The sequence below is a fragment of the Hypanus sabinus genome, chromosome 11, assembly GCF_030144855.1.
Source record: "Hypanus sabinus isolate sHypSab1 chromosome 11, sHypSab1.hap1, whole genome shotgun sequence".
Taxonomy (NCBI): Eukaryota; Metazoa; Chordata; class Chondrichthyes; order Myliobatiformes; family Dasyatidae; genus Hypanus; species Hypanus sabinus.
Genome location: NC_082716.1, coordinates 75,919,662 through 75,947,397, shown reverse-complemented (window position 1 = coordinate 75,947,397; position 27,736 = coordinate 75,919,662). Strand labels below are relative to the sequence as shown.

The 27,736-nt window shown below is 44.1% G+C and overlaps 1 protein-coding gene across 9 annotated transcripts in view; it reads left to right on the top strand.

Moving 5' to 3' along the window:
• Positions 1-27,736, top strand: part of nos1apa (nitric oxide synthase 1 (neuronal) adaptor protein a) — a 479,658-nt gene that overhangs the window by 307,979 nt on the left and 143,943 nt on the right. For all 9 annotated transcript variants that reach the window (XM_059984732.1, XM_059984731.1, XM_059984734.1 and 6 more), the window contains one exon: positions 23,033-23,141. In XM_059984732.1, coding sequence (XP_059840715.1) covers positions 23,033-23,141 — 109 coding nt within the window. The remainder of the gene's footprint in view (positions 1-23,032; positions 23,142-27,736) is intronic.

Here is a 27,736-nt window from a genome sequence, read left to right as displayed (position 1 = left end):
TAATTGCTGGTACAGTACACAGTAAAAACTAGACAACGTTTTTCAGGACCATGGTGCTACATGAAACAATACAAAAGTTGCACTGAAACTATGTAAAACAACACAAAAACTACATTAGGCTACAGACTTACACAGGACTGCATAAAATGCACAAAACAGTGCAGGCAGTACAATAAAGACAATAGGCACAGTAGAGGGCAGTAAGTTGGTGTCAGTCCAGACTTGTGGCTTGGGGGAAAAAACTGTTACAAACTCTGGTCGTGAGAGCTGAAATGTTTTGGTGCCTTTTCCCAGATGGCAGGAGGGAGAAGAATTTGCGTGAGGGGTATGTGGGGTCCTTCATAATGCTGTTTGCTTTGCGGATGCAGCATGTAGTGTAAATGTCTGTAATGGTGGGAAGAGAGACCCTGATGATCTTCTCAGCTGTCCTCACTATCTGCTGCAGGGTCTTGCGATCCAAGATGGTGCAATTTCCAAACCAGGCAGTGATGCAGTTGCTCAGGATGCTCTCAATACAACCCCTGTAGAATGTGATGAGGATGAGGGGTGGGAGATGGACTTTTCTTAGCCTTCGCAGAAAGTAGAGACGCTGTTGGGCTTTTTTTTGCTAAGGAGCTGGTATTGAGGGATTAGGTGAGATCTCCACCAGGTGAACACCAAGATTTGGTGCTCTTAACGATCTCTACCGAGGAGCCATCAATGTTCAAAGGAGAGTGGTCGCTCCGTGCCCTCCTGAAGTCAACCACCATCTCTTTTGTTTTGTTCACATTAAGAGACAGGTTGTTCGCTCTGCACCAGTCCGTTAGTCACTGAGTCTCCTCTCTGTATGCTGAATCGTCGTTCTTGCTGATGAGATCCACCACGGTGGTATCATCGCCGAACTTGATGATGTGGTTCAAGCTGTGTTTTGCAGCACAGTCATGGGTCAGCAGAGTGAACAGCAGTGGACTGAGCACACAGCCCTGGGGGGCCCCCGTGCTCAGTGTGATGGTGTTGGAGATGCTGCCTCTGATCCGGATTGACTGAGGCGTCCCAGTCAGGAAGTCTAGGATCCAGTTGCAGAGGGAGGTGTTCAGGCCCAGTAGGCTCAGCTTTCCAATCAGTTCCTGAGGAATGATTGTGTTGAATGCTGAACTGAAGTCTATGAACAGCATTTGAACATACGAGTCTTTTCTGTCCAGGTGGGTTAGGGCCAGGTAGAGGATAATGGCAATGGCATCATCTGTTGAGCGGTTGGGACGGTACGCAAACTGCAGGGGTTCCAGTGAGGGGGGCAGCAGGGTCTTGACATACCTCATGATGAGCTTCTCACAACACTTAATGATGATGAATGTGAGTGCGACAGGACGATAGTCATTTAGGCAGGACACTGAAGACTCCTTCGGCACGGGGACCATGGTGGCAGCCTTGAAGCACATTGGAATGGTGGTGCTGCTCAGTGAGATGTTGAAGGTGTCAGTTAGAACATCTGCTAGCTGGTCTGCACATCTTCTGAGAACTCTGCCGGGAATATTGTCTGGTCCAGCAGCCTTCCAAGCAGTCTTGAAGAGCAGAGATGGCTCCTGCTTGCCAGGTTTTCACCTGCTTCTGAACTGGTCTAGAGCGCCTGACGAACAGTCTGTATGCTGGGATTAGCATAACAGAGATGTGGTCTGAGTAACCGAGGTGGGGGCAGGGTTCCAACTAGTACGTGTCTGGAAAGTTTGTGTAAACAAGGTCCAATGCGTTCTCCCCTCTCGTTGCAAAGTCCAAGTTCTGAAGGAATCTGGGGAGCACTGACTTAAGGTTGTCTGGCCATTTAAGGATCAAGCGTGTGGGGTGCATCTAAAGGCCAAACCAGATACAAAACACCAGTCATGAACCAGTTGGGTCTTTACAACAATCTGGAAGCTATGTATCAACATTATTAGTGTTTACTTTTCCAATTTCCAGGTTATTAGTTGAATTTAAATTCCACTATTGCTTGGAAATTTGAACTGGATTATTAGTCTAAACCTGTGGATTTTAGTTTCTTAGTTTAACTGCTATACCACCATGCCACTTAGAGCAATGCTTCAAAATGTATGCGGTTTCTTTCATTTAACTATATTCGTCTTGAAAATAGCAGTCACTGTCCAAAGACATAGCACTTATTAGCTCTAAATGCTCAGAAGCTGTAGTATTTTTAAGACCAATCAAACTGAATGTGCAATAATACCCCGACTGCTACTCAATGTGCTCACGGATTACTCTGAAGACTGATCCTTCATTGCATCATTCACTACTTTGCTTCAAGCCTCACTGATTTACAGTGAGATTATAGCCATTAGATTATCTTTGACAGTGCGGAGGATGGCTTGCTGTCACTCCAGCTTTGTGGGTTCTGAGGCATTTAGTGAGGCCTATGTGAGAATTGGAGACTGTTGCACTCTTGGGGCAAGGGTGTCGCACTGGACAGGCAGGGGAGGGTTGGTGATCAGGTTGTGCACTCTTTCCCCCTTGCTGTGAAATGCTCCTAAAAATCTACCCCTTTGTCAGAGTTTGTTTTTTTGCCCTTGGGCATCCTTTGGTGCCAGTCTGTAAGATGTAATTTGATGAAGCTCTTGTGTTGTATCTGTGATGTTTTACTGTATGAATGAATGGTGCTACATAAACACAAATTGTTGTTGAAGTTGTCCACAGTTCTATCTTGCCTTCAGCTATGCTTTCATTTACAACATACTCTAAATAAGAGGTCTGTCTTTTTTTTCCTCTTTGCTTGTGGTCTGGTATGACCGAATGGCTTCCCAGGCCCCTTTTGACAATTAACCATATAACAATCATAGCACGGAAACAGGACATCTCAGCCCTTCTAGTCCATGCTTATTCTCACCTAGTCCCACTGACTCGCACTCAGCCCATAACCCTCCATTCCTTTCCAGTCCATATACCTATCAATTTTTTTTAAATGACAAAATTGACTACATTAAGTACATTACTACATTGACTACATTACTAGTAAGATGGGGGGGGGGGGCGGGAATCAATTTGAGGAAACTATGGGAGAGGAGGTTAGTTCACCAGTAGAGCAAGTAAATAGACAGTGTGTGAAGGAGGAAAGGTAGGTGATGGAGAAGGGATGCGCTCAGCCCGAAGATGTAGGGGAGAAGAAAGAAAAGGATAATAAATTTGAATGCATTGTTAAGGATGAAAAGAGAGGAGGAGGTGGAGAGTATCTTAAATGTATCTATTTTAATGCTAGGAGCATTGTAAGAAAGGTGGATGAGCTTAAAGCGTGGATTGATACCTGGAATTATGATGTTGTAGCTCTTAGTGAAACATGGTTGCAGGAAGAGTGTGATTGGCAACTAAATATTCCTGGATTTAGTTGCTTCAGGTGTGATAGAGTAGGAGGGGCCAGAGGAGGAGGTGTTGCATTGCTTGTCCGAGAAAATCTTATGGTGGTGCTTTGGAAGGATGGATTAGAGAGCTCCTCTAGGGAGGCCATTTGGGTGGAATTGAAGAATGGGAAAGGTGCAGTAACACTGATAGGAGTGTATTATAGGCCACCTAATGGGGAGCGTGATTTGGAAGAGCAAATGTGTAAGGAGATAGCAGATATTTGTAGTAAACAGAAGGTGGTGATTGTGGGAGATTTTAATTTTCCACACGTAGACTGGGAAGCTCATTCTGTAAAAGGGCTGGATGGTTTAGAGTTTGTGAAATGTGTGCAGGATAGTTTTTTGCAACAATACATAGAAGTACCGACTAGAGATGGGGCAGTGTTGGATCTCCTGTTAGGGAATGCGATAGGTCAGCTGACAGATGTATGTGTTGGGGAGCATTTCGGGTCCAGTGATCACAATAGCATTAGCTTCAATATAATTATGGAGAAGGACAGAACAGGACCGAGAGCTGAGATTTTTGATTGGAGAAAGGCTAAATTTGAGGAGATGCGAAGGGATTTAGATAGAGTGGATTGGTTGTTTTATGGGAAGGATGTAATAGAGAAATGGAGGTCATTTAAGGGTGAAATTATGAGGGTACAGAATCTTTATGTTCCTGTTAGGGTGAAAGGAAAGTTTAAAGGTTTGAGAGCACCATGGTTTTCAAGGGATATTAGAAATTTGGTTCAGAAAAAGAGGGATGTCTACTATAGATATAGGCAGCATGGAGTAAAGGAATTGCTCAAGGAATATAAAGAATGTAAAAGGAATCTTAAGAAAGAGATTAGAAAAGCTAAAAGAAGATACGAGGTTGGTTTGGCAAATAAGGTGAAAGTAAATCTGAAAGGTTTCTACAGTTATATTAAAAGCAAGAGGATAGTGAGGGATAAAATTGGCCCCTTAGAGAATCAGAGTGGTCAGCTATGTGTGGAGCCGAGGGAGATGGGAGAGATTTTGAACGATTTCTTCTCTTCGGTATTCACTAAGGAGAAGGATATTGAATTGTGTAAGGTGTGGGAAACAAGTAAGGAAGTTATGGAACCTATGACAATTAAAGAGGTGGAGGTACTGGCGCTTTTAAGAAATTTAAAAGTGGATAAATCTCCGGGTCCTGACAGGATATTCCCCAGCACCTTGAGGGAAGTTTGTGTAGAAATAGCAGGAGCTCTGTCGGAGATCTTTAAGATGTCATTAGAAACGGGGATTGTGCCGGAGGATTGGCGTATTGCTCATGTGGTTCCATTGTTTAAAAAGGGTTCTAGAAGTAAGCCTAGCAATTATAGACCTGTCAGTTTGACATCAGTGGTGGGTAAATTAATGGAAAGTATTCTTAGAGATAGTATTAATAATTATCTGAATAGACAGGATCTGATTAGGAGTAGCCAGCATGGATTTGTGTGTGGAAGGTCATGTTTGACAAACCTTATTGAATTTTTTGAAGAAGTTACGAGGAATGTTGACGAGGGTAAGGCAGTGGATGTAGTCTATATGGACTTCAGCAAAGCCTTTGACAAAATTCCACATGGAAGGTTAGTTAAGAAGGTTCAGTCGTTAGGTATTAATGCTGGAATAATAAAATGGATTCAGCAGTGGCTAGATGGGAGATGCCAGAGAGTAGTGGTGGATAATTGGTTATCGGGATGGAGGCCGGTGATTAGCGGGGTGCCTCAGGGATCTGTTTTGGGCCCAATGTTGTTTGTAATATACATAAATGATCTGGATGATGGGGTGGTAAATTGGATTAGTAAGTATGCCGATGATACTAAGGTGGGAGGTGTTGTGGATAATGAGGTGGGTTTTCAAAGCTTGCAGGAAGATTTATGTCAGTTAGAAGAATGGGCTGAACGTTGGCAGATGGAGTTTAATGCTGAGAAGTGTGAGGTTCTACATTTTGGCAGGAATAATCCAAATAGAACATACAGGGTAAATGGTAGGGCATTGAGGAATGCAGAGGAACAGAGAGATCTAGGAATAACAGTGCATAGTTCCCTGAAGGTGGAGTCTCATGTAGATAGGGTGGTGAAGAAAGCTTTTGGAACGCTGGCCTTTATAAATCAAAGCATTGAGTACAGAAGTTGAGATGTAATGTTAAAATTGTACAAGGCATTGGTAAGGCCAAATTTGGAATATTGTGTGCAGTTCTGGTCACTGAATTATAGGGAAGATATCAATAAATTAGAGAGAGTGCAGAGACGATTTACTAGGATGTTACCTGGGTTTCAGCACTTAAGTTACAGAGAAAGGTTGAACAAGTTAGGTCTCTATTCATTGGAGCTAGAAGGTTGAGGGGGCATTTGATCGAGGTATTTAAAATTTTGAGAGGGATAGATAGAGTTGACGTGAATAGGCTGTTTCCATTGAGAGTAGGGGAGATTCAAACTAGAGGACATGATTTGAGAGTTAGGGGGCAGAAGTTTAAGGGAAACACGAGGGGGTATTTCTTTACTCAAAGAGTGATAGCTGTGTGGAATGAGCTTCCTGTAGAAGTAGTAGAGGCCAGTTCAGTTGTGTCATTTAAGGTAAAATTGGATAGGTATATGGACAGGAAAGGAGTGGAGGGTTATGGGCTGAGTGCGGGTAGGTGGGACTAGGTGAGATTAAGAGTTCTGCACGGACTAGGAGGGCCGAGATGGCCTGTTTCCATGCTGTGATTGTTATATGGTTATATTAATGTGGTATTGGGGTAACATATTCCTGTATAGAGGCTGAAGTTTTCATAGAGTGCAGATACCAGTTAATCCAATCTGGGTATTGTTATTTGGCAGTGTGACAATTTAATAGTCACTTCTATGGGAACGAACTTTTTTATTTTCAGACCTCATTAGCTGAATGCAAATTTCTAAGTTGCCAGCACCCTTAGGAGCATGAATGTAGGGATCTTTGGGTGTATGTCCGTGGCTCTCTGAAGATAGCAGTACAAACAGATAGGGGTGTTGAGTATAAAAATTGAGGAACACAGTTGCAGTTGCATGAAGATTAGGCTACACTTGGAGTATTCTGGTTGCTGCACTACAGGAAGAATGCTGAGGCTCTGGCGAGGGTTCGGAAGATGATCTGCAGGATTTTGCCTGGATTAGAGAGTATTAGCTAAAAGGAGGAGTTGAACAAATTTGAATTGTTTCCTCTGGAACGTCAGAGGTTGTTGTTAAAGATTATTATAAAATTTTACAGTACTGTGCAAAAGTCCTAGGCACATATGTAGCTAGGGTGCCTCAGAATATTGCACAGTACTGTATATTTCCCATTACCAAATAACATTTAATGCTCCTGAGCTAAAACAAAGCCAAGAACCCTTATCTCTGTTTCTTTTTTTATATGTATTTATTCATTTACGCGATGTGGGTGTTGTCAGCTAAGCCAGCATTTATTGCCCATCCCTAGCTGCCCTTGAGAAGGTGGTGATGAGCTGCCTTCTTGAACTGCTGCAGTCCCTGAGGTGTAGGTACACCCACAGTGCTGTTAGGGAGGGAATTCCATGATTTTGATCCAGTGACAATGAAGGAACGGCGATATGTTTCCAAGTCAGGATGGTGAGTGACTTGGAGGGGGATTTCCAAGTGGTGGGTGTTCCCAGGTATCTGCTGTTCTCGTCGTTCAAGATGGTAGTGGTCATGGATCTGGAAGGTGCTGCCTTAGGAACTTTGGTTTGTTGTTGCAGTGCATCTTGTAGATAGTACTCAGTTCCCAACCACCTTCCTATTTTAACCAATATGCAGTACTGTGAAAAAAGTCTTAGGCACCAGACCTGTATACTGTTTATGCACCTAAAGCTTTTGCACAGCCTGCATAGTGTGTAGTGGAGATAGGGTAGATAGTCAGCGTCTTGTTCCCAGGGAATGTCAGTTACTAGAGGGCATAGATTGAAAGTAAGAGGGGCAAAGTATGAGGCAGGGGGCAGTGGGTGCCTGAAACATGTTTCCAGAGGGAAGCAGGTAAGATAGCAACATTCCAGAGGCTTTTAGACAGGCACATGCGCAGGCTGGGAATGAGGGATGCAGATTAGTTGCAGGCATTTGGGATTAGTTTGGATTGGCATCACAGCTGGCTCAGACGTCGTGTCTGAAAGGGTCTATCCCTGAGCGGTACTCTTCTATGTCTATGCTAAATAGGTTTCAACTCACGTTCTTTGCAATACTTATCCAGGCCTCCAGGCTTTAGACAATAGACAATAGGTGCAGAAGTAGACCATTCGGCCCTTTGACCCTGCACCACCATTTTGAGATCATGGCTGATCATCTACTATCAATACCCGGTTCCTGCCTTGTCCCCATATCCCTTGATTCCCCTATCCATAAGATCCCTATCTAGCTCCTTCTTGAAAGCATCCAGAGAATTGGCCTCCACTGCCTTACAAGGCAGTGCACTCCAGACCCCCACAACTCTCTGGGTGAAGAAGTTTTTCCTTAACTCTTTCTTAAATGACCTACCCCTTATTCTCAAACCATGCCCTCTGGTCTGGTCATGTAACTAAAAGGTACATAATACTTGTGCATTGGTGATGGAGATGGCCTCAACTGTGGTCATTAGTTAGCACTGCATTGGTAGGTTGTGGGTTCAATTCCAAGAGGGTGCTCCATTGCGGTACTAAGGTGTACAGTACAGCTACGTTAGTAGTGCCTGCCTTCGACGAGACATTTCTTTGAGACTCTTAGCCAGATGCATCTCTGAACACAGACAACCCTTTGAGAATTTCAATGGCTGCTGTTTTAATTTTAGATTTCCAGCATCTGAGGGTTAATTGACTTTCAGCTCCCCAATTCCACATTAGTTCCATCTTTCTGATATAACTGAATTGAAATTGATGAGTATGGCGGAGACTGGTGTGATTCTCTGCTACCTTTAGAACTAATAAAATTGTTTGTTTGCCAGCAAAGCACTTAAGGTCATTCCACTTCTCCATTTTGCTCTAGAGTCATTCAAACTAATTATATTTTGTTACTTCATTTAAATATGAAAGGAAGCTCCCTGGATTGAAAGCCCGCCACTCAAATTACATTGCAGGAGGTATTTTTTTTTCTGTCCAGTGTAGATAATTGATTCTGTAAGCCCCTACAACCAAAAGATTAGATACTTTAAAACCCTTTAGGAGACCAGACATATTTGTAGTCTCACTTCCTGTGGCTTTTGAAACCAGGACAATCATTCTGTTTAGAAATTCCTTTGCAAAAGGCAGTCAATCTTTTTTTATCTCCAGGGATGATATTGGCATGTTCATAGATTCTCAGAAGTTGCCTCTGGCCCCATCCATAATCACATTTCTACCAATATACCATGGAGAGCATTCTAACTAGGTGCATTCCCATCTGGTATGGGGAGAGAGGGGTAGGGGTCTACTGCACAGGTTCAAAAGAAACGGCAGAAAGTTGTGAACTCAGTCAACTCCATCATCAGCACCAGCCTCCCTAGTATCTAGGACATTTTCAAGGAGCAATGCCTCAAAAAAATGGCATCCATTGTTAAGGACCCCCATCACCCAGGATATGCCCTCTTCTCATTGCTACCATCGGGATACAAGAGCCTGAAGACACACACTCAATGATTTAGGAACAGCTTCTTCTGCTCTTCGATCAGATCTCTGAATGGACATTGAACCCGTGAACACTAGCTCACTACTTGTTTTGTACTGCTTGTTTAATTTAACCTAAAACAACAGATTTCATGACATATTCCAGTGATATTAAACCTGATTCTGATTCCGATGGTTGATGCCTGGTGAGAAACCATCAGAAGGCAGGTGGCCAGCACAAATGGGCTAATGCTGGTTTGCTAGTTCTGAACAACTGTATATCGATCTCTAGTCATCCTGTCCAACACAGCCGGCGGAGTTGCTGCCTCACAGCACCAATGACCCGGGTTTAGTCTGTCTTTCTGCTGCCTTGTGGGAGTAGTCAACATGATCACAGGCCCCTCCCACCCCCGTCATTCTCTCCTCTTTCCCGGTCTATAGAGCAGAAGGTAGAAAAGCTTGAGATCATGTTTCAGTAGTCTGAAGGACAGCCTCTGTCCTGTTGTAATTAGGTTCAGTAGGTATACTTAATGTCAGAGAAATGTATAAAATATGCATCCTGAAATTCTTTTTCTTCGCAAACATCCACGAAAACAGAGGAGTGCCCCAAAGAATGAACAACAATTAAATGTCAGAACCCAAAACCGCCGCCCAGCTACCCCCCAACACATAAGCAGCAGCAAAGTGGCAACCCCCCTCCCTAGCAAAAAAGCATCAGCGCCCCCCACGAGCACTCAAACGTCCAGCAAAGCATCAATAAAGACACTGACTAATAATACCCCAAAGACTACTCGTTCACCCGGTATTCGACATTCCACAGGCTCTCTCTCTCTCTCCCTAATAAGGGAGAAAGAGGTGTTCCCCTTTCACTTTCCATTTCATTAGCCTCTTGAACAGACTCCTTGTACAATGTGATGGGCTTTTGATCTCACGGTCTTCCTCGCCATGGCCCTTGCACCTTACTGTCTACCTGCAGCGCACTTTCCCTGTAGTTGTAACACTTTATTCTAGCTTCTCCTTTTATACTTATACTGAGGTACTTGTGTTTGGAATGATATGTCTGCATAGCATGCAAAACAGATCTTTTCACCAGATCTTGATACTTGTGACAATAATAAAGCTGTTACCAATTAGAGTTTATTCCCTAAGTCAAAGACTTGAACTTGAATATTGATTCCAGGATGGTCCTAAATAGTTCTCAGCTTGACTATTTTCAGTAGAGCAATTACAAGTTCATTGCTTTCCTCTGCATCCAGGTTGATGAAACTTCCAGCTTGTAGCCACCCAATTATATATTGATTTGGGACAATCCTGCACCATTCACATTTTTAACTGAGTTGGGGATTTAACACCATTACAGTGATGTAATGTGATTATGTAAGTCTTTGAAGGGTTTGCAACTGAAGGAACACACCGTAATGTTTTACTGAAAGTGAAGTCTACTAAATGAAAAGCCGGAAATGAATTCTAGATATACTTATATGTATGGTGTTCATGAAAGAAAGAACGGAGAGGAGGTGGCAAAATTGATGAAAGAGTATGTTGCAAAGAGAGGATGTTCTGGAATGATCAAGATGAGGTTATAGTTAAGAAGGAATTGAGCTGCCATGATTTTACTGGAAATCTGGAAATATTCCACATCCCTTTGAATGGGGAATAAAGAAGCATTTTGCAAGGAAATTCAGCATGTGTAAAAGCTGTTGAGTGGGAAGAACAAGGAGCTTTAACTATCCAAATGTGCCTTGAAGTAGTGATAATAGAAAGAACAAAGTAGGGTGGGGGAAGTTTTGTTAGGAGAATTTTCTTGATTATAATTTTCTTGTTTCTGGCCCAACAAGGAAGATGATGTCCCTTAACTTGGTTCTGGGTACTGAGCAAAGCCAACCAGAACTGTTCTCAACATAGAAATGCTTGAGCATTAGAAAATATATGGAAGCGAGTGCAGGCAACTTTAGTTAATTGGAGATGGGTCAAGCTTACTACATTGAGAAAACATCTGGTTCAGCTAAACTGGAATCAGAGATTGGCAAACAAAACTGTGGTTCAACAATGGGAGTTCATTAAAACAAGGATTATTTCAGGTGGAGACAAGGTAGAGAATGTTCCTATGAAGGAGAAAAATTGGGCAAGTAATGCTGGAGCTCCTTGGATAACCACAGTGAGTAAAATGAAGCAGATATGTTAGGGATATAATTTCAGTACAGCCTGGTTATAGAATGTTTAGAGTGTAAATTAAGAAAAAGAAATAAACGAGTATAAAACAAAGCTGGGAGATAGTATAAAAAGAGAACCGCAAATTGTATATTTTTTAAGCAGTGAAAGTGTTTTAATTGAAGAGATAGGCAGATTAGAGACCAAGTCAAAAAGTAGGAGATGGAGAGCCAAAATACCAAGTGATTAATTTATGATCATTTTTGCTGAGGAAAAAGGTGTTGCTGGAGCCTCAGCAAAGGAAGATGTAGTTGAGTTAGACCAGCTTCCATACTATATAACTTTATGACTCTTTGAGGGGTTTTGACAAAATGAGACCACTAGAGAAGTAGGGTTTGCTCTCCTTGGATCAGAGGAGGTTGAGAGGAGATCTGGTGGAGTTATTTAAGATCATGTTGGGACTGGACAGAACAGGATCCAGAGAATGTAGAGCGAATGTAAGTGGAAAAAGAACCAATAGTGATTGTAAGAGAAGCCTTACAACAGTTTAATTTCATTCCATAGCAGCAGTATTGACATGGTTCAGATGGAGTTCCCTGATCCCACCATTTTTGTATGATTCTTTAGACATTCACTTCGATCATGTGATCCACTTCTAGATCTGAGTGCAAACCAGAAGATACTGTTCACAAGTCAGCACTTTACAAGAACAGAGTTTAGGTTCAGACAGGTTCAGGCAGACCATGATAGATCAAGGATTTGATCAACTAACTATATTTCTCTCTTCCTAGATGCTTTGTGAACTGCTGTGTATCTCCGACATTTTCTGTCTTTATTTCAGTTTTCCAGCATTTGCTGTACTTTACTTTCCTGGGTCAAACTGCAAGTAGTTGAATGGCTTTCTCCAGAACAATAATGTCCGTGATTGCAGTGTTTCAGACTTTAAAAGGTTAAAATCAACTGTTCTGTTTTTAAAACCTTGTTAAGAACTTCCTTCATTTGAAAATGAAGTAGAGTTTACAAAAATAGAGGGAGATAATACGTTTGAGGAAGATTAAGTGAGACCGTTTTTTATGGTATTCTTAATTTGCACAGTGAAGTGAATTCAGTCATAAAAATGTGCAACAATGGCACTCCTTCCATCTGCAACCAAGAGACCTCTTTTATTAAATGTGAATAATTTCTATTTACAATAAATTTTAGTGCTTATAAATCTGCACCATTTTGATAAGAATTAGAGTCATACGTTCCCAAACTTCTGCTTTCAGACTGGCAGGTGGCAATGAGATTTTCAATGAGTACGGTACAGGTTATGATACTTCAAGGCTAACCTTTATGGAAATATGATGTCAGTGTGTAGGATTATGCCGCTTTTGTATCTGTAGTGGATTGATTACACGACTGGCACTGCTTCTGAATGATAAGGAAAGACGCAGGTACAGTACTTCTTTTTCTTAAATTCTCAATGAATAATGCCACAACAGTCCCTCACTATTTTGATTAATGGATTTTGACCCAAATGTAATCCATCCGGGAGAGGAGAGGGAATCTGAATTCAGTTTGATAAAGCTTCCTTTTGTACGAGTTCTATTTGTTTTTAGTAAAGGGTTTCCAGAAATGTGTGTGATGTGCATTAGTATGGACAAACTGTATTGTGCTCTCATTTTATTTCACCTTAATCCTTTCTCTCTAATGCATTTGTCCATGTTTGCATGTATTTCCTTTCTCTCTGTTCATACATCACACTTGGTGGCTCTGCTGCAATGCACTGTGGTTTCAACTCGGTAACACAAGAGGTCTCCACTGGACACTGATCAATGTTGTACAGTTACATGGACCATTAAGCTCTCTATATAGTGTCCCAGCAGCACCGTTACAATATCAGAATCACACACCCTGCATCAACAATGTCATATTTTCCCCATGCTTTGTCACGTTGTCCAATTTGTAAAACCTGGATTAGAGCAGTGGCAGTGGACATTGCAAAATGTTTTGAAGACAATGCAGGACTTTTCTGTGTTGTCTGTGAGCTAGGAAAAGTGACAGTCGTTCACATAACCTTACTGTTTATTCTGCAACAGGTGCCTTTAGTCATGTCTGCTGAAGGATAATTTGTGAGCAGCAGTGGGTAGGGTGCCATCGCTTCACTTTGAAATGATTGGGCACCCTTGAAGTACAATTTATTTTTCATTCAATATGTTTTAGTAGAAACTGAGCCGAGGCAGGCAAATTTTAAATGATCAGACATTGGCTGTGGATTATTGTCATATGTCTGCCTGGTGTAAAATCCATTCTCAAAAGCTGAAAAAAGAAAACGCAAAAAAATAAGAACAGGATTAGGCCACTGAACCCCTCGGGCCTACATTGTCAATCAGTATTATCACAGCTGATCTGTCCCAGGCCTTTTCTCCTCATCTGTGCCAGTTCTGCATAACCCTCAATTCCCCAATCTTACAAAATCGTTATCTGCCTCCTCTTCAGATCCTTCTCCAGATTACTCTGGGTGGGGGAATCCAGATTCACCACGCTCTGAGAAGCAGTGGGGGACCTAAAGAGCTGGATTTGTGTAATTCACTAAAAGTCTGCTTTAGGCTTCCTAGTCGTCTGTTGCATTAACTCATGGGGACCTTGGACAGGTGTGGTGGAGTCTATCGATACCACGTGGACTGAGTCAGTCACCTGAAAACTGCTAGAGAAGCAGGTCATCCTCAATCCTGAAACTCAGCCCAAGGTGAGAAGACCATTCTCACAACAAGCTCTTGGAGTAAGCACTATGAGCATATTCTTTTCTTAGACTGTTCCTCAGGATTGATGATGATTTACTTTAATTTCAGTGTAATTAATGAGGCAACCTTAATTATTGATATTCATGGCTTGTCCTTCTTCACCTTAAACATTAAAGTTTAAAGGACTCCTTCCTTAATGGTATTAAGGAAGAATGGTAATAATGGTATTATTCTTAATGGCATTAAGAATAATCCATGGCTTAAAAATGGTTGGGAATCCTTGTTTTAAAGTATCCTGCTGTATTCCTAACCACCGCTCTCTCCCCCACACCGCCACTGGTACTCCTGAATGATAATACCGATATCCATGTCTTATCATCAGAAGCTTGTCTCAGTTTTTTTTTCCCTTTGTGGGCATCACTAGCAAGGGATTATCAGAATTTATTCTCTTTAGTTGGTTGCTCTTGAGAATATGAAAGCAAGGTTACTTGAACTGCAGCTGTCTGTGTGGTGATGGTGCTCCAAACTTTTGTGCAGTCCTTCTTCCTTCACCTCAGGGTAACTAAGGAGATTATGGAGTACAACATGTCATGGTGCAAGTTAATGATGGTACTGTCTGAAGCATTAACATAGTCTTAGGAGCACTGTGAGGCCTCTGACCCCAACTAGTCAATGCCATTGTTTGAATTCCTTTGACCTTTTCCCCCACTTGTTCCATAATGCCCTGTCTCTTTCTTGGAAATGAAAAGCAAACCAAAATGCTGATTCTGGAAACCTGAAATCAAAACCAAAATACTCAGCATATTAGACAGCATCTGTGGAAAGAGAAGCACGTCAGAGCTAAGATTTCAAATCAGAGCCTATCATCAGAATTCGGTCATCTTATGCTTTAGTGGCTTCTGTTTCCCACCAGGTGTAGACTTGGTTGTCTGAAGAAGCCTATATAACTCTATGACCAAAACCATAGCTTTGTGTGAATGTACACCTGCTTTCGGCTTCAGCCTTAAAAATGATAAAATTAAGCTCTGGAATGGAATGTCATTTTAACACTTCTCACTTTCTCTATTGGAAATGAGTTACTCTACATGTTAATTTGTCAAACCACCTCCTGAGATGTTTAGTGTTGAAATGTGAAGGGAACCATTTGCAGCACAGATGAGCTTTATATAAAAGCAGCACCATCTGTGAAGTCAGAAGCAATTGCTTAGAAAAATCGAGTGACAGGCAAAAAGCAAAAACAAACTGGTGAAAGAGTTTTTAAAGAAGTTGTTGGGGTAGTTTTCAAATGAGCCACCTGAAAGCCTGTCTTTGCTCATGCCTGTTGGCAGCTGGTTGTGTTATTCATCGCCGCTGTGCCAGCACGAGAAAATCTGCAAATCCGAGCAACACACACAAAACGCTGGAGGAACTCAGCAGGTCAGGCAGCAACTATGGAGAAGGGTAAACACTCAATATTGTAGACTGAGACCCTTCATCAGGACTGGAAAAAACGATGAGAGGTCAGTGTGAAGGTGGGGGAGGGGAGGAAGAAATACAAGATGGCAGGTGATAGGTGAAACTGGGAGAGGGGGTCGGGATGAAGTAAAGAACTGAGAGGTTGATTGGTGAAAGAGATAAAGGGCTGGAGAAGGGGGCAACACACAAAATGCTGGAGGAATTCAACAGGCCAGGCAGCATCTATGGAAAAGAGTACAGTTGACATTTCAGGCCAAGAGAAAGGGGTATCTGATAGGAGAGAGTAGAGGACTGTGGAAGAAAAGGAAAAGAGAAGAGTGTTGGAGGGAGGTGATGGACACATGAGGAGATAAGGTGAGAGAGGGAAATGGGAATGGGGGAATGGTAAGGGGGAGTGAGGTAATTACTGGAAGTTTGAGAAATCGATGTTCATACCATCAGCTTGGAGGCTACACAGCTGGAATAGTGGTGTTGCTCCTCCAAGTTGAGTGTGGCCTCATCATGGCAGTAGAGGAGGCCATGGATTGTTTTGGAATTGGGAGAGGGTTTTGCTGTGCACTTACACTCTGCCTACCAGAAAAAATGGGATTTCCTGGTGGCCACCCATTTCAATTGTGCTTCCCATGTCAGTCCACGGTCTCCGCTACTGTTCGATGAGGCAGCAGTCAAGTTGGAGGAACAACACCTTATATTCCATCTGCGTAGCCTCCAACCTGATGGCATGAACATCAGTTTCTCGAACTTCCAGTAATTGCCCTTCCCCCGCACTGCAATCCTTCCCCATTCCCATTTCCCTCTCTCACCTTATCTCCTTACCTGCCCATCACCTCCCTCTGCTGTTCCTCCCCTTCGCTTTCTTCCATGGTCTTCAACCTTCTCCTATCAGATTCCCCTTCGTCCAGCCCTTTTTCTCTTTCACCTATCAACTTCCCAGCTCTTTACTTCACCCTTCCCCCTCCCAGTTTCATGTATCACCTAGCACTTAAATACTTCTCAATGCCCTCCCCTGACCTTCATACTCTGACTTCTCATCTTTTTCCTCCAGTTCTGGTGAAGCGTCTTGGCCTGAACTGTCAACTGTTTACTCATTTCCATGGATGCTGCCTGGCCTGCTGAGATCCTCCAGCATTGTGTGAGCACTGCTGTGCCTGTGCTACATTGACTGGGTTGTCACATGAAGCAAGGGGGAAGATGCAGGTAGAACAAGAGCATGGTGCTCCCCTCTACTTATGGACAATCATCCCCGCACCACTGTGACTCATGCTCAGCTCGGGTCAAGAGTTGTCTCAACCTCCTGTGAGCTGCAGGCCAATGAAGGACCAGCGATCATTGAAAATAAGTCACACGTGATCTTGAAAATTTCTGTCACAAGCAAGCAAAAATCTGCAGGCGCTGGAAATCCAAGCAACGCACACAGAGTGCTGGAGAAACTCAGCAGGCCAGGCAGCATCAGTGGAAAAGAGTAAAACGGTCGACGTTTCGAGCTGCGATCCTTCATCAGGACCCTTGAAAATTGCTGTGATCTGTGAAGGAAATTGCCTATCATTGTGCCAGGGATGGAAAAGTAAGGCTCAAAACACAAAAGTAATGCATTAGAGCATCAGTGCAGCCTCTTTAACAGGAATTGCCATGTACTCCTGGTCTCCTATGAGCTGATTCAAAGTTCATGCGTGTCCCCTACAAGTTACAGTTTCTGCACTGCTAGAGGGAATGGCACTGCACGACTTTGTGATATCATTAGGTGGTGAGAAGCTGGTCAGGCTCAGGGGAGTCTGGGATCAGTCTTTGTTTCTTTCAGTCTATTCTTTTCCTTTGTTCTACTGTGAATGCCTGCAAGAAAATGAATCTCAGAGTACTATTTGGTGACATATGTGCACTCTGATAACAAAATTACCTTGAACTTTAGAACTTTGAGTGCCTGGGCCAATTTTCTTATTCTTGCTAAATACAAAATATAACCAGCATGAAATAGAATTTTCTTTCAAAACACCCACTCAAAAAAGCACAGAAAAATTAGTACAATTTCAGGACAACTGACCTATTGATACAATTATCCTTATACTTTGTGATTTCTTATTGCAGTGTCATGACTGAAATTATACTTAGAGCTAGTAATGGGTTATTGATAAACGCAGATTCCAGCTTTGAACCCCAGCCTGTACTAGGCCAGTGAGGTCCTGCTAAAGGAGATGGCAGTATAATTTGTATCATCGTCCATCATTCCATAGCAAAGCGACAGAAATAATGCACTTAAAACAGTTGATGTGAAAGAGCATGTATTTAATCTGATGTCTTTGTGTTCTTGATAGCTTAATAAATATTGCAACTTCCCTTAGGAAAGCTTGATAATAACCTTGGGTCAAACACAGAAACCTCAGCTTTGTCTTTGTGTGTAGGGAAGCTTGTAGACGATTTTATCACCAGAGAAAGACAATAGATAATTAAAGGATAAGATGTTCTGTAAAAGTCCCTCATGGTCCGTCACAAATAGTATCCCGCAGTTATGCCATCAAGTTATCTCAACCTGTCTTTTGGTGTCAGTTTCAAACAAGAGGTTTACTTCAGTTATTTTTATCAACTTCATTTCCCTCTGCCTATTATTTTAATCACATTTTTGTTCACCGAATTCTTGAGTTTCATCTTACAAAACATCATGCATGTTTGCAGGTCTCGAGGTAAACCCACTTTGATCAGTGTGGCCTGTCACTTGATATCTAAGCAGGTTATCAACTCCTCTGGTGCCCACATCTACGGATTTGCTGTTTTACATAAACCTAGAATTAAAATGTGTTTACAACTTGACTAGAAACTTAGAATATATTTTCCTATTACTCTTAGTTGCCCCAAAGTGCTTCACAAACCTAATGCTCATCAACATTTGGATTTTTTACATCCCCCACTGACTTCACTCAGTCATTTACCACTGAATGATCTCAACCACCTTAAATAAGATAGAGTTGATAAACACAAATGCTGAAATCCGGTATAACAAACACGAATGCTGGAGAAACTCAGCAGGTCAGACAGCATCTCTGGAGAGAAATGAAGACAGAATGTTTCAGGCCGAGACCCTTCATCAGGAGATGGAAGGAAGGGAGAAGAAGCCAGATTAGAAGATGTGGAAAGGGGAAGGAGGTTAAGCTAGAAGATGATAAGTAAAGCCAGATAAGGTAGATGGGCAAGGTAGGTGGATGATGTCAGAAACTATGAGCTGATAGGTGGAAAAAATAAAGGGGTGAGGAAGAAGGAATCTGATAGGAGAGGAGAGTGGACCACGTATTCAGAGAGCAAAGTGGGTCATCTTAAAGAGGGTTGATAAGCAGGTGAGGAGAAGAGAAGGGATAAGAGAGGAGCCGGAATGGGAAGGATGAAAGTGCAGAATTACTGGAAATTGAAGAAATGAATGTTCATGCCATCAGGTGTTGCTCCTCTGACCCAGGAGTAGCCTCATCATATCAGTGGAGGAGGCCATGGACTGACATGTTGGGATGGGAATGGAGATTAGAATTTAAATGTTTGACCATCAGTAAATTCTCCCTGTTGTGGATGGAGCAAAAGTGCTCAACAAAGTAGAGTCATTTTTCTCTGGGAAGATGAGTCTTGGAACTTCCTTACTCAGTGAAGTCGGGAGCAGAAACTGAATATTTTCAAAGCAGAGGTGGATAGATTCTTCATGAACGAGGGGGTGAGTGAAGGTGAAGCTACAGTTAGATCAGCCATGATCTAATTGAATAAAGATTAAAATGGTTGAGAGGCCTACTAATAAACTTCTGACTCGTATGTTGGTGAGTGTGGCTGCGTCTAAGTCAAGTACCTCTGAAATTCCCTCCACTGTTCTAACTCCTTCTCTTTGAAGACAAACTCTGAAACCTGCAACCATCCAAGCTTTCAGCCATCTAGTGTGGCTCCATCTTTTGTTCCGTCACACTCAGTTTGATCTCACACCTGCCCAGCGGATGCTACGTGAATGCAGGTTGCTGAGCATTGATGATGTCGAAGTACAGGCAACTTGAAATCCAGAAGCCTAAGAAAAAACCTCAGCTGCTGTGTTTACAGTGTGAGTAACACATAAACGGAATATGGATTATTTAGTTATCAGTTGGCAACATCTTCACATAACACGAAGGATAGTCCGTGACTCACACCCAGTAATAAATATAGCAGTTCTTTGTTCATAAAAAACACCCCTAGAATTTACAACAAGGACCAAATTCTTGCCAGTGAATGCAAATACATTGCTTTACCAAGTTTCTGTGTTGAGGTGTTTGTCCAAAGTGTTGGTGGTAATGGAAAGGGCAGAATTAATTTGTTGAGCATTCACTGAGAATTTGGTCAGATTGCTGCTACCTGGAGTTTGGTTTTCTGCAAGATACTGTAAGTAGGAGGAGACAGTGTCACTGTGGAAACATGGGACCTTACAACTAGAAGTTTGCAGCTGCAGAAAGTCTAGGTCATGGCATGGGAGACCTGAGTCGCTGTGTAAGCACAAAAGGGTTTTACCTCAGTACTGCTGAGTAAGCTCCTGGTAATTGCTGATGAGTCCAAGAAGCTTAAGTGGTGTCAGGCTTCTCTAAAAACATTCATTTAATAGGATCTATATGAATATTTTATAAGGAATACCAAATATTGAGTTGCAATAAGAAATAACTTTTCAAAATAGAGTTTGAGGAACATTATCAGTATGTGGCACCTGGGCTTTTCTTGAGTTTTCAGATAAAAATATTTCCTTTATGTGAAGTTGCATAACTTATTAAATTAATATTCATTGTATTCTGACCATTAAATATTCATTTTAATCCACTTGCTTTGCACAATTAGAAAAATGAAGGTGCTGCAGTGTCAAGACAAAAGCTGGGCTGGGGGAGCAATCAAATCTTCATGAAGTTGATTGTTCACCAGTTCTGTGCACCAGACTTGGAAAAGCTTGCAATTAAGTGCTGTCCATTTTACCTGCCGTGAAAGATTGTAGCGATCATTTTGGTAGCAATGTAAATTCCACCTCAGGCCAATGTCAAACAGGCTCTGGATGATGTTAGCAATGTGATCAACATGCAGGAAACAGCACACCCTGACACCTTCATCATCATTTTGGGGGATTTTAACCAGGCCGGCATGAAAAAGTCACTAAATAATTGCCATCAACAAATCACTCGTAGTACAAGAGGAAACAACACACTGGATCACTTTAACACTAAGATCAAGAGCGTTTGCCATGCTATACCACACCTACACTTTGGAATATTAGATCACCTGGCCATACTTCTACTCCCGGAGTATAGGCAGAGACTGAAGACTGCAGCGCCAGTAGTGAGGACCATGAAGGTGTGAACAAGGGGAGCACAGGAGCGCCTACAGGACTGCTTTGAATCAGTGGACTGGACAGTATTCAGGGATTCATCTTTGAATCTAGTTGCGTATGCTGCAGTTGCTACTGACTTCATTAAAACCTCTGTCAATGAGTGTGTGCCTACAAAACCTTGCTGTACATTCTCAAACCAAAAGCCTTGGATGAACCAGGAGGTTTGCTATGTGCTGAGGGCTGGATCTGTGGCATTTAAGTGTTGACAACCAAGCCTGTACAAGAAAACCATGTATCTTGTGGAGGGCTATTTCAAGAGTGAAGAGACAATTCCGAGTGAGGTTGGAGGTGACACTGGATGCATGTCAACTCTGACAGAGTGTGCAGAAAGTTAGTTTCTACAAAGCAAAACCCAATAGTATGAACAGCACTGATGTTTCACTACCAAATGAACTGAACGCCTTCTATTTCTGCTTTGAAAGGGGAAATATAATTGCAGGCGTGAAGATCCCTGCTGAACCCGGTGACCCTGTGGCCTCTGTCTCAAGGCCAGTGACAGGATATCTTTCAGGAGGGTGAACCCTCGCAAGGCGGCAGGCCCCGATGGAGGACCTGGTAAGGCTCTGAAAACTTGTCCCAACTTGTCCTTGTGTTCAAGGACATTTTCAACCCCTCATTGCTACTGTCGGAAGTTCCCAACTGCTTCAAAAGCGCAGCAATTGTACCTGTACGTGAGAAGTGTGAGCTGCCTTAATGACTATTGTCCAGTAGCACTCACATCTACAGTGATGAAATGCTCTGAGAGGTTGGTCATGGCTGGAATGAACTCCTACCTCATCAAGGACCTGGACTCTCTGCAATTTGCCTATCCCCACAGTAGGTCTGCAGCAGATGCAATCTCAGTTGCTCTTCAAACAACCTATCATCACCTGGGCAATACAAACACCTATGTCAGGATACGGCATACTGCAGGTGTTTGTTGTATAGCAAAGGGTTTACATCATCATTCCTACAGTCCTAATCGATAAGCTACTGAGCCTGGGCCTCTTACCTCCATTTGCATTTGGATCCTCGACTTCCAAACTGGAAGACCACAATCTGTGTGAATAGGTATTAATATCTCCTCCTTGCAGACGATGAACAGCGGAGCACCTCAGGGGTGTGGGCTTAGCCCACTGCTGTACACTCTCTACACCCATGACGGTGTAGCTAGGCACAGTCAAATGTCACGTATAAATCTGCTGTCGATACACCCATTGTTGGCAGAATCTCAGATGGAGACGAGAAGGGGTACAGGAACGAGATATACCAGCTAGTTGAGTGGTGCCACAAAATTGACCTTGTAGTCAGTGTTAGCAAGACCAAAGAGCTGATTGTGGTGTTCAGAAAGAGTAGGATGAGCCAACATGAACCAATCCTCATAGAGAGATCAGAAGTGGAGAGAGTGAGCAATAACAAATTCCTGGTTGTCAAGATCTCTGAGGATTTAACCTGGTCCCGACATATCGATGCAGCTATAAAGGAGGCAAGACAGTGGCTTTGTTTCATTGAGATTTGATTTGTCACCAAAGATACTCGGAATCTTCTACAAATGTACCGTAGAAAACATTCTGACAGGCTGTATCACCGTCTGGTATGAGGGTGGTGGGTAGGGGGAGAACTATTGCACAGGACCGAAAGAAGTTGCAGGAAGTAGTAAAATTAGTCAGATCCATCTTTGGGTACTAACCTCCAGAGTCTCCAAGCCATCTTCTGATGTCTCAGAAAGTTGGCATCCATCGTTAAGGAGCCCCATCACCCAGGATATGCCCTCTTCTCGTTGTTACCATCAGGAAGGAGGCACAGAAGCCTGAAGGCACACACTCAGCAATTCAGGAAGTTTCTTCCCCTCTGTCGTCCAATTCCCAAATGGACATTGAACCCTTGAACACTAACTCACTTTTACTATTTCTGTTTTTGCACTATTTTTAATTTAACTATTTAACATACATATATGCACACACACATACACACACACACACACTTATTGTAATTGATTTACTTATTTATTTTATTCTTTTCTATATTATCATATATACGTTGTAATGCTGCCACTAAGTTAACAAATTTCACAACATATGCCAATGATATTAAACCTGATTCTGATTCTGAAATGTGGCAGAAAAGCAAAATGCTACAGATGCTGGAAATCTGCAATTAATACTGATAGATTCTTGCAGGAGGTCAGGCTACATTTGTGGTTAATGAATCTTTAGTCAGAGCTCCTTTAGCATTAGTAACAGCATGTTTCTGAATGCTTTTGATAGGAATGGATGGATGCAAAAGTTGCTGTAAGGCATTCCGTGACTTTAGTTTTTTATTGGCTAGTATCACTGACATTAAGTATTTGAAGAGTTGGCCTCTGAGGATGGTGTCAGCCTTGGCTATTGCACTCCATGACATAAGACTGTGGTCCTTCTAATGCACATTCTATTTTTCTCATTCCTTACAGGATATTCTACGTATCACATGACTCCCAGGACCTCAAGATCTTCAGTTACATTGCCAGAGATGGTTCCAGCAATGTTTTCAGATGCAATGTTTTCAAATCTAAGAAGAAGGTAACTTTTATACAATGGATGCTCACTAATGTACAAAACTAAAATAGGCCATGTGGTTCAATTGACTAATAGTAGTGTTTAAACAACATTAAAGCCCCTCTTGTATCTTATATCAACAGAACCTTCTCTTCCTTTATCCATTATGTGCTTCCTATCTTCCTCTTCAATATATTGACATTGTTTGCCTCAGTAAGATTGTGTGGTAGTGTGTTCCTTTTTCTGATCTTCTCCCGGGCTGAAGAATGAAAGCAATCAAATGCTTCATATCCTAAAATGCTCTGTCAGGTCACTCATCCATTTTTTTTCTTGTATGAAGAGCCGCATGCTCTCCCCATGAATCTTTTACAGTTTTAAAGCGTATTTTCATCCCCAAACCCCACAGATCTGCTCCATGTGTCAATATTTGTTTCAGATACTGCATAGGCCTGTTTCCAGAACATTCTTCTTCTTTTTCTTCGCTCTACTCCTTGACCATCTTCAGTATGCTGTGAGGGCATGGACGGAGGTGTGAGAGAGGAGGGCAATCAACCACAGTATCTCTGCACTCTGTAATAACAAAGTGGGGAGCTTACATTATAATATTACTCTCCTTGCTGTTTGTAATGTTCCCAGAGTACCATTATGAAGCCAACATCCCTGTCACCTATAAGAATGGCATTCCCTTTTCATAGTTGCTTCATCAGCACCATTCTGTTCGCTGGATGAGGTTTTCCTTTCCAGAAAATCAGAGATGTCTTCCTTCAAAAAATATGATTTCCCTTCCTCCATAATTAATACTGCTCTCTCCTACATCTCCTTCATTTCCCAGACATCCACCCCCACCCCATCTTCCTGCCACCTTAACAGGGATAGAGTTCCTCTAGACCTCACCTATCACTGCATTCAGCACATAATTCTCCACAACTTTCGCCATCTGCTATGGGATCCTACCACCAACTACACTCTTGCCTCAACCCCCCACAACTCTCCACTTTCCGTAGGGATTACTCTCTCCATGATTCCCTTATCCGTTCGTCCTTTCTTGCACTTATCCCTCCACCTGCCCATTCATCTCCTCCTTTTACCTCCATTCCAGATCCAATGTAGATTGGAGGGCCGCTTTGTCGAAGACCTTCACTTCAACTGCAACAAGCAGGATTTCACAGTGACCAACCATTTTGATTCCAAGCTGCATTCCCCTCTGACATATTGGTCTCCTCTACTGCCACAATGAGTCCACTCTCAGACTGGAGTGGCAAACGCCTCATATTCTGTCTAGGTAGCCTCCATCATGATGACAGGAACATCAATTTCTCTAACTTCAAATAATTTTTTCCCCTTCCCCTTCCCTCTTCTTCCATTCCCCACTCAAGCTCTCCTCTTACCTCTTCCCTTCGCCGCATCTGCCCTCACCTCCCACAGTGCCCCTTCCCCCTTCCCTTTCTCCCATGATCCACTCATCTCTCCTATCAGATTCCTTCTTCAGCCCTTTCCCTGTTCAACCTCTCAGCTTCTCACTTCCCCTGTACCCCACCCACCTGGCTTCACCTATCACCATCTAGCTTGTGCTCCTTCCCCTCCCCCACCTTCCTTTCCCGTCTCAGAATGAAACATCAACTATTTAATTCTTTCCATAGATGTTATCTGACCTACTGAGTTCCTCCAGCATTTTGTTTGTGTAAATGAAAATGATGGAAGTAGTCAGGTTGTAGCGGTGTGCTACACGCAGCGCTGAAATAACGACACGAAGTCAATGAGCTGCAGTAGCAAAAAGAGATTTATTCAAACTTGGCGGCCTCACTTTAAAGCCTTCCTGATTCTGCCCTCCCCGGGCGGGAATGCTGTAGGGGGCGCATATTCACAGTCCCGTCCTGCGCGCGGGCTTTTCCCCTTGCTGGTGAAGCAGACTTGGCGCCCTTTTTGGGACTGTCCTCAATTCCGGCGCGCGCCGATTTGTGAGCCAGTTCAAGTGTGCTGGGAAGTGGGTCACCACATAACCCCTCCCCCAGAACCGGTGATACACCTCCCAATGTCCACAGTCTGGGTCTGACTCTGTTTGGGAGGTCTGCCTCTGTGCCGCGGTGCCGGAATCTCAACTGGCTGCACATGGGCCAGTTTGAGTCGGTCCACCGTGAAAACCTCCTCTCTCCCCCCAATGTCCAGCACGAATGTGGACCCGTTGTTTCTGATCACCGTAAACGGCCCCTTGTAGGGCCGTTGTAGCGGTGCCCAATATCCGCCCTGTTGTACAAAAATGAACTTACAGTTTAGCAGGTCTTTGGGTACGCAGGTCGGGTTCTGCCCATGCTGCGAAGTGGGTATGGGGGCCAGGTTACAGAGCCTCTCACGTAGTCTGCCCAGGACTGCTGCGGGTTCTTCCTCTTGCCCCCGTGGGGCTGGTATGAACTCCCCTGGGATGACCAGGGGTGCACCGTACACCAACTCGGCCGACGAGACGTGCAGATCTTCTTTGGGTGCTGTGCGGATTCCGAGCAGGACCCAGGGAAGCTTGTCCACCCAGTTAGATCCTCTCAGGCGGGCTATGAGAGCCGACTTCAGGTGACGGTGGAAACGCTCCACTAGTCCGTTCGACTGTGGGTGGTAAGCAGTTGTGTGGTGCAGCTGTGTCCCCAAAAGGATGGCCATAGCTGACCACAGGCTGGAGGTGAACTGGGCACCTCTGTCGGAGGTAATGTGGGCCGGTACACCAAAGCGAGATATCCAGGTGGTGATCAGGGCTCGGGCGCAAGATTCGGAGGTGGTGTCGGTGAGCGGGACCGCCTCTGGCCATCTTGCGAACCAGTCCACGATAGGGAGGAGGTGTCCGCACAACACTGGCAGGGGGCCCACGATATCCACATGAATGTGGTCAAAACGCCAGTGGGTGGGGTGGAACTGCTGCAGCAGAGCTTTGGTGTGCCGCTGCACCTTGGCTGTTTGGCAGTGCATGCACGTTTTGGCCCATTCACTGACCTGTTTGCAGAGTCCGTGCCAAATGAACCTGCTGGAGACCATCCGGACGGTTGTCCTGATGGAGGGGTGCGCTAAGTTGTGAATGGAGTTGAAAACGTGCCGCCGCCAGGCTGCTGGGACACGGGGCGGGTTGGCCGGTGGTGACGTCACAGAGTAAGGTTCTCTCACCTGGGCCTACGGGGAGGTGCTGGAGCTGCAAACTGGAGACTGCAGTTCTTTAACTTGGGATCTCCTTGTCTGCCTGCTGCGCCTCCGCCAATGCTTCATAGTCTACCCCTTGGGACAGGGCGTGAATGGTATGGTGAGAGAGAGCATCTGCCACAACATTGTCCTTTCCCGAGACATGCCAGACATCCGTCGTGTATTCAGAGATGTAGGACAGATGGCACTGCTGGCGGGACGACCAGGTATCGGACACCTTCGTAAATGCAAAGGTAAGTGGTTTGTGGTCCGTGAACACGGTGAAGGGCCTACCTTCCAAGTACCTGAAATGCCGGATTGCCAGGTATAGCGCCAACAGTTCCCGGTCGAAAGCACTGTATTTGAGCTCGGGTGGTCGCAGGTGTTTGCTGAAAAACGCCAGGGGTTGCCAGCAACCCTCGATGAGTTGTTCCAGCACCCCACCGACTGCTGTGTTAGATGCGGCCATTGTGAGGGCGGTAGGGACGTCCGTTCTGGGGTGCACTAGCATCGCGGCGTTTGCCAAGGCTTCTTTCGTTTTAATGAAAGCGGCGGTGGACCCCTCATCCCAGGCAACGTCCTTGCCCAGACCCGACATCAGGGCGAACAAGTGGCGCATGATTCGGGCAGCTGAAGGGAGGAAGCGGTGGTAGAAATTTACCATACCCACAAATTACTAAAGGCCTTTGATTGTGTTGGGTCGGGTGAAATGGCGGAATGCGTCTACCTTAGCAGGCAGAGGTGTTGCCCCGTCTTTAGTAATCCTGTGGCCCAGGAAGTCAAAAATGTCAAGCCCAAACTGGCATTTGGCCGGGTTGATTGTCAGGCCATATTCACTCAGTCGGGCGAAGAGTTGACAGAGGTGGGACAGATGCTCCTGACGACTGCTGCTGGCTATGAGGATGTCATCCAAATAGATGAAAGCGAAGTCCAGGTCGTGTCCCACAGCATCCATTAACCGCTGGAACGTCTGTGCAGCATTCATTAGGCCGAACGGCATGCGGAGGAACTCGAAAAGGCCGAACGGGGTGCTGAGTGCTGTTTTGGGGATGTCGTCCGGATGCATCGGGATTTGATGGTATCCTCGGACGAGGTCTACCTTGGAGAAGATCCGTGCGCCGTGCAGGTTTGCCGCAAAGTCCTGAATGTGCGGCACAGGGTAGCGGTCCGGTGTGGTAGCCTCATTCAGCCTGTGGTAGTCGCCGCACGGTCTCCAGCCCCCTGTCGCTTTGGGCACCATGTGCAGGGGGGAGGCCCATGGGCTGTCGGACCGCCGGATGATCCCCAATTCCTCCATCCTCTTGAACTCCTCCTTCGCCAGTTGGAGCTTGTCCAGGGGAAGCCTTCGAGCACGAGCGTGGAGGGGTGGTACCTGGGTCGGGATGTGGTGCTGTACGCCGTGTCGGGGCATGGCCGCTGTGAACTGCGGTGCCAGAACCGATGGGAAATCCGTCAAGACTCTG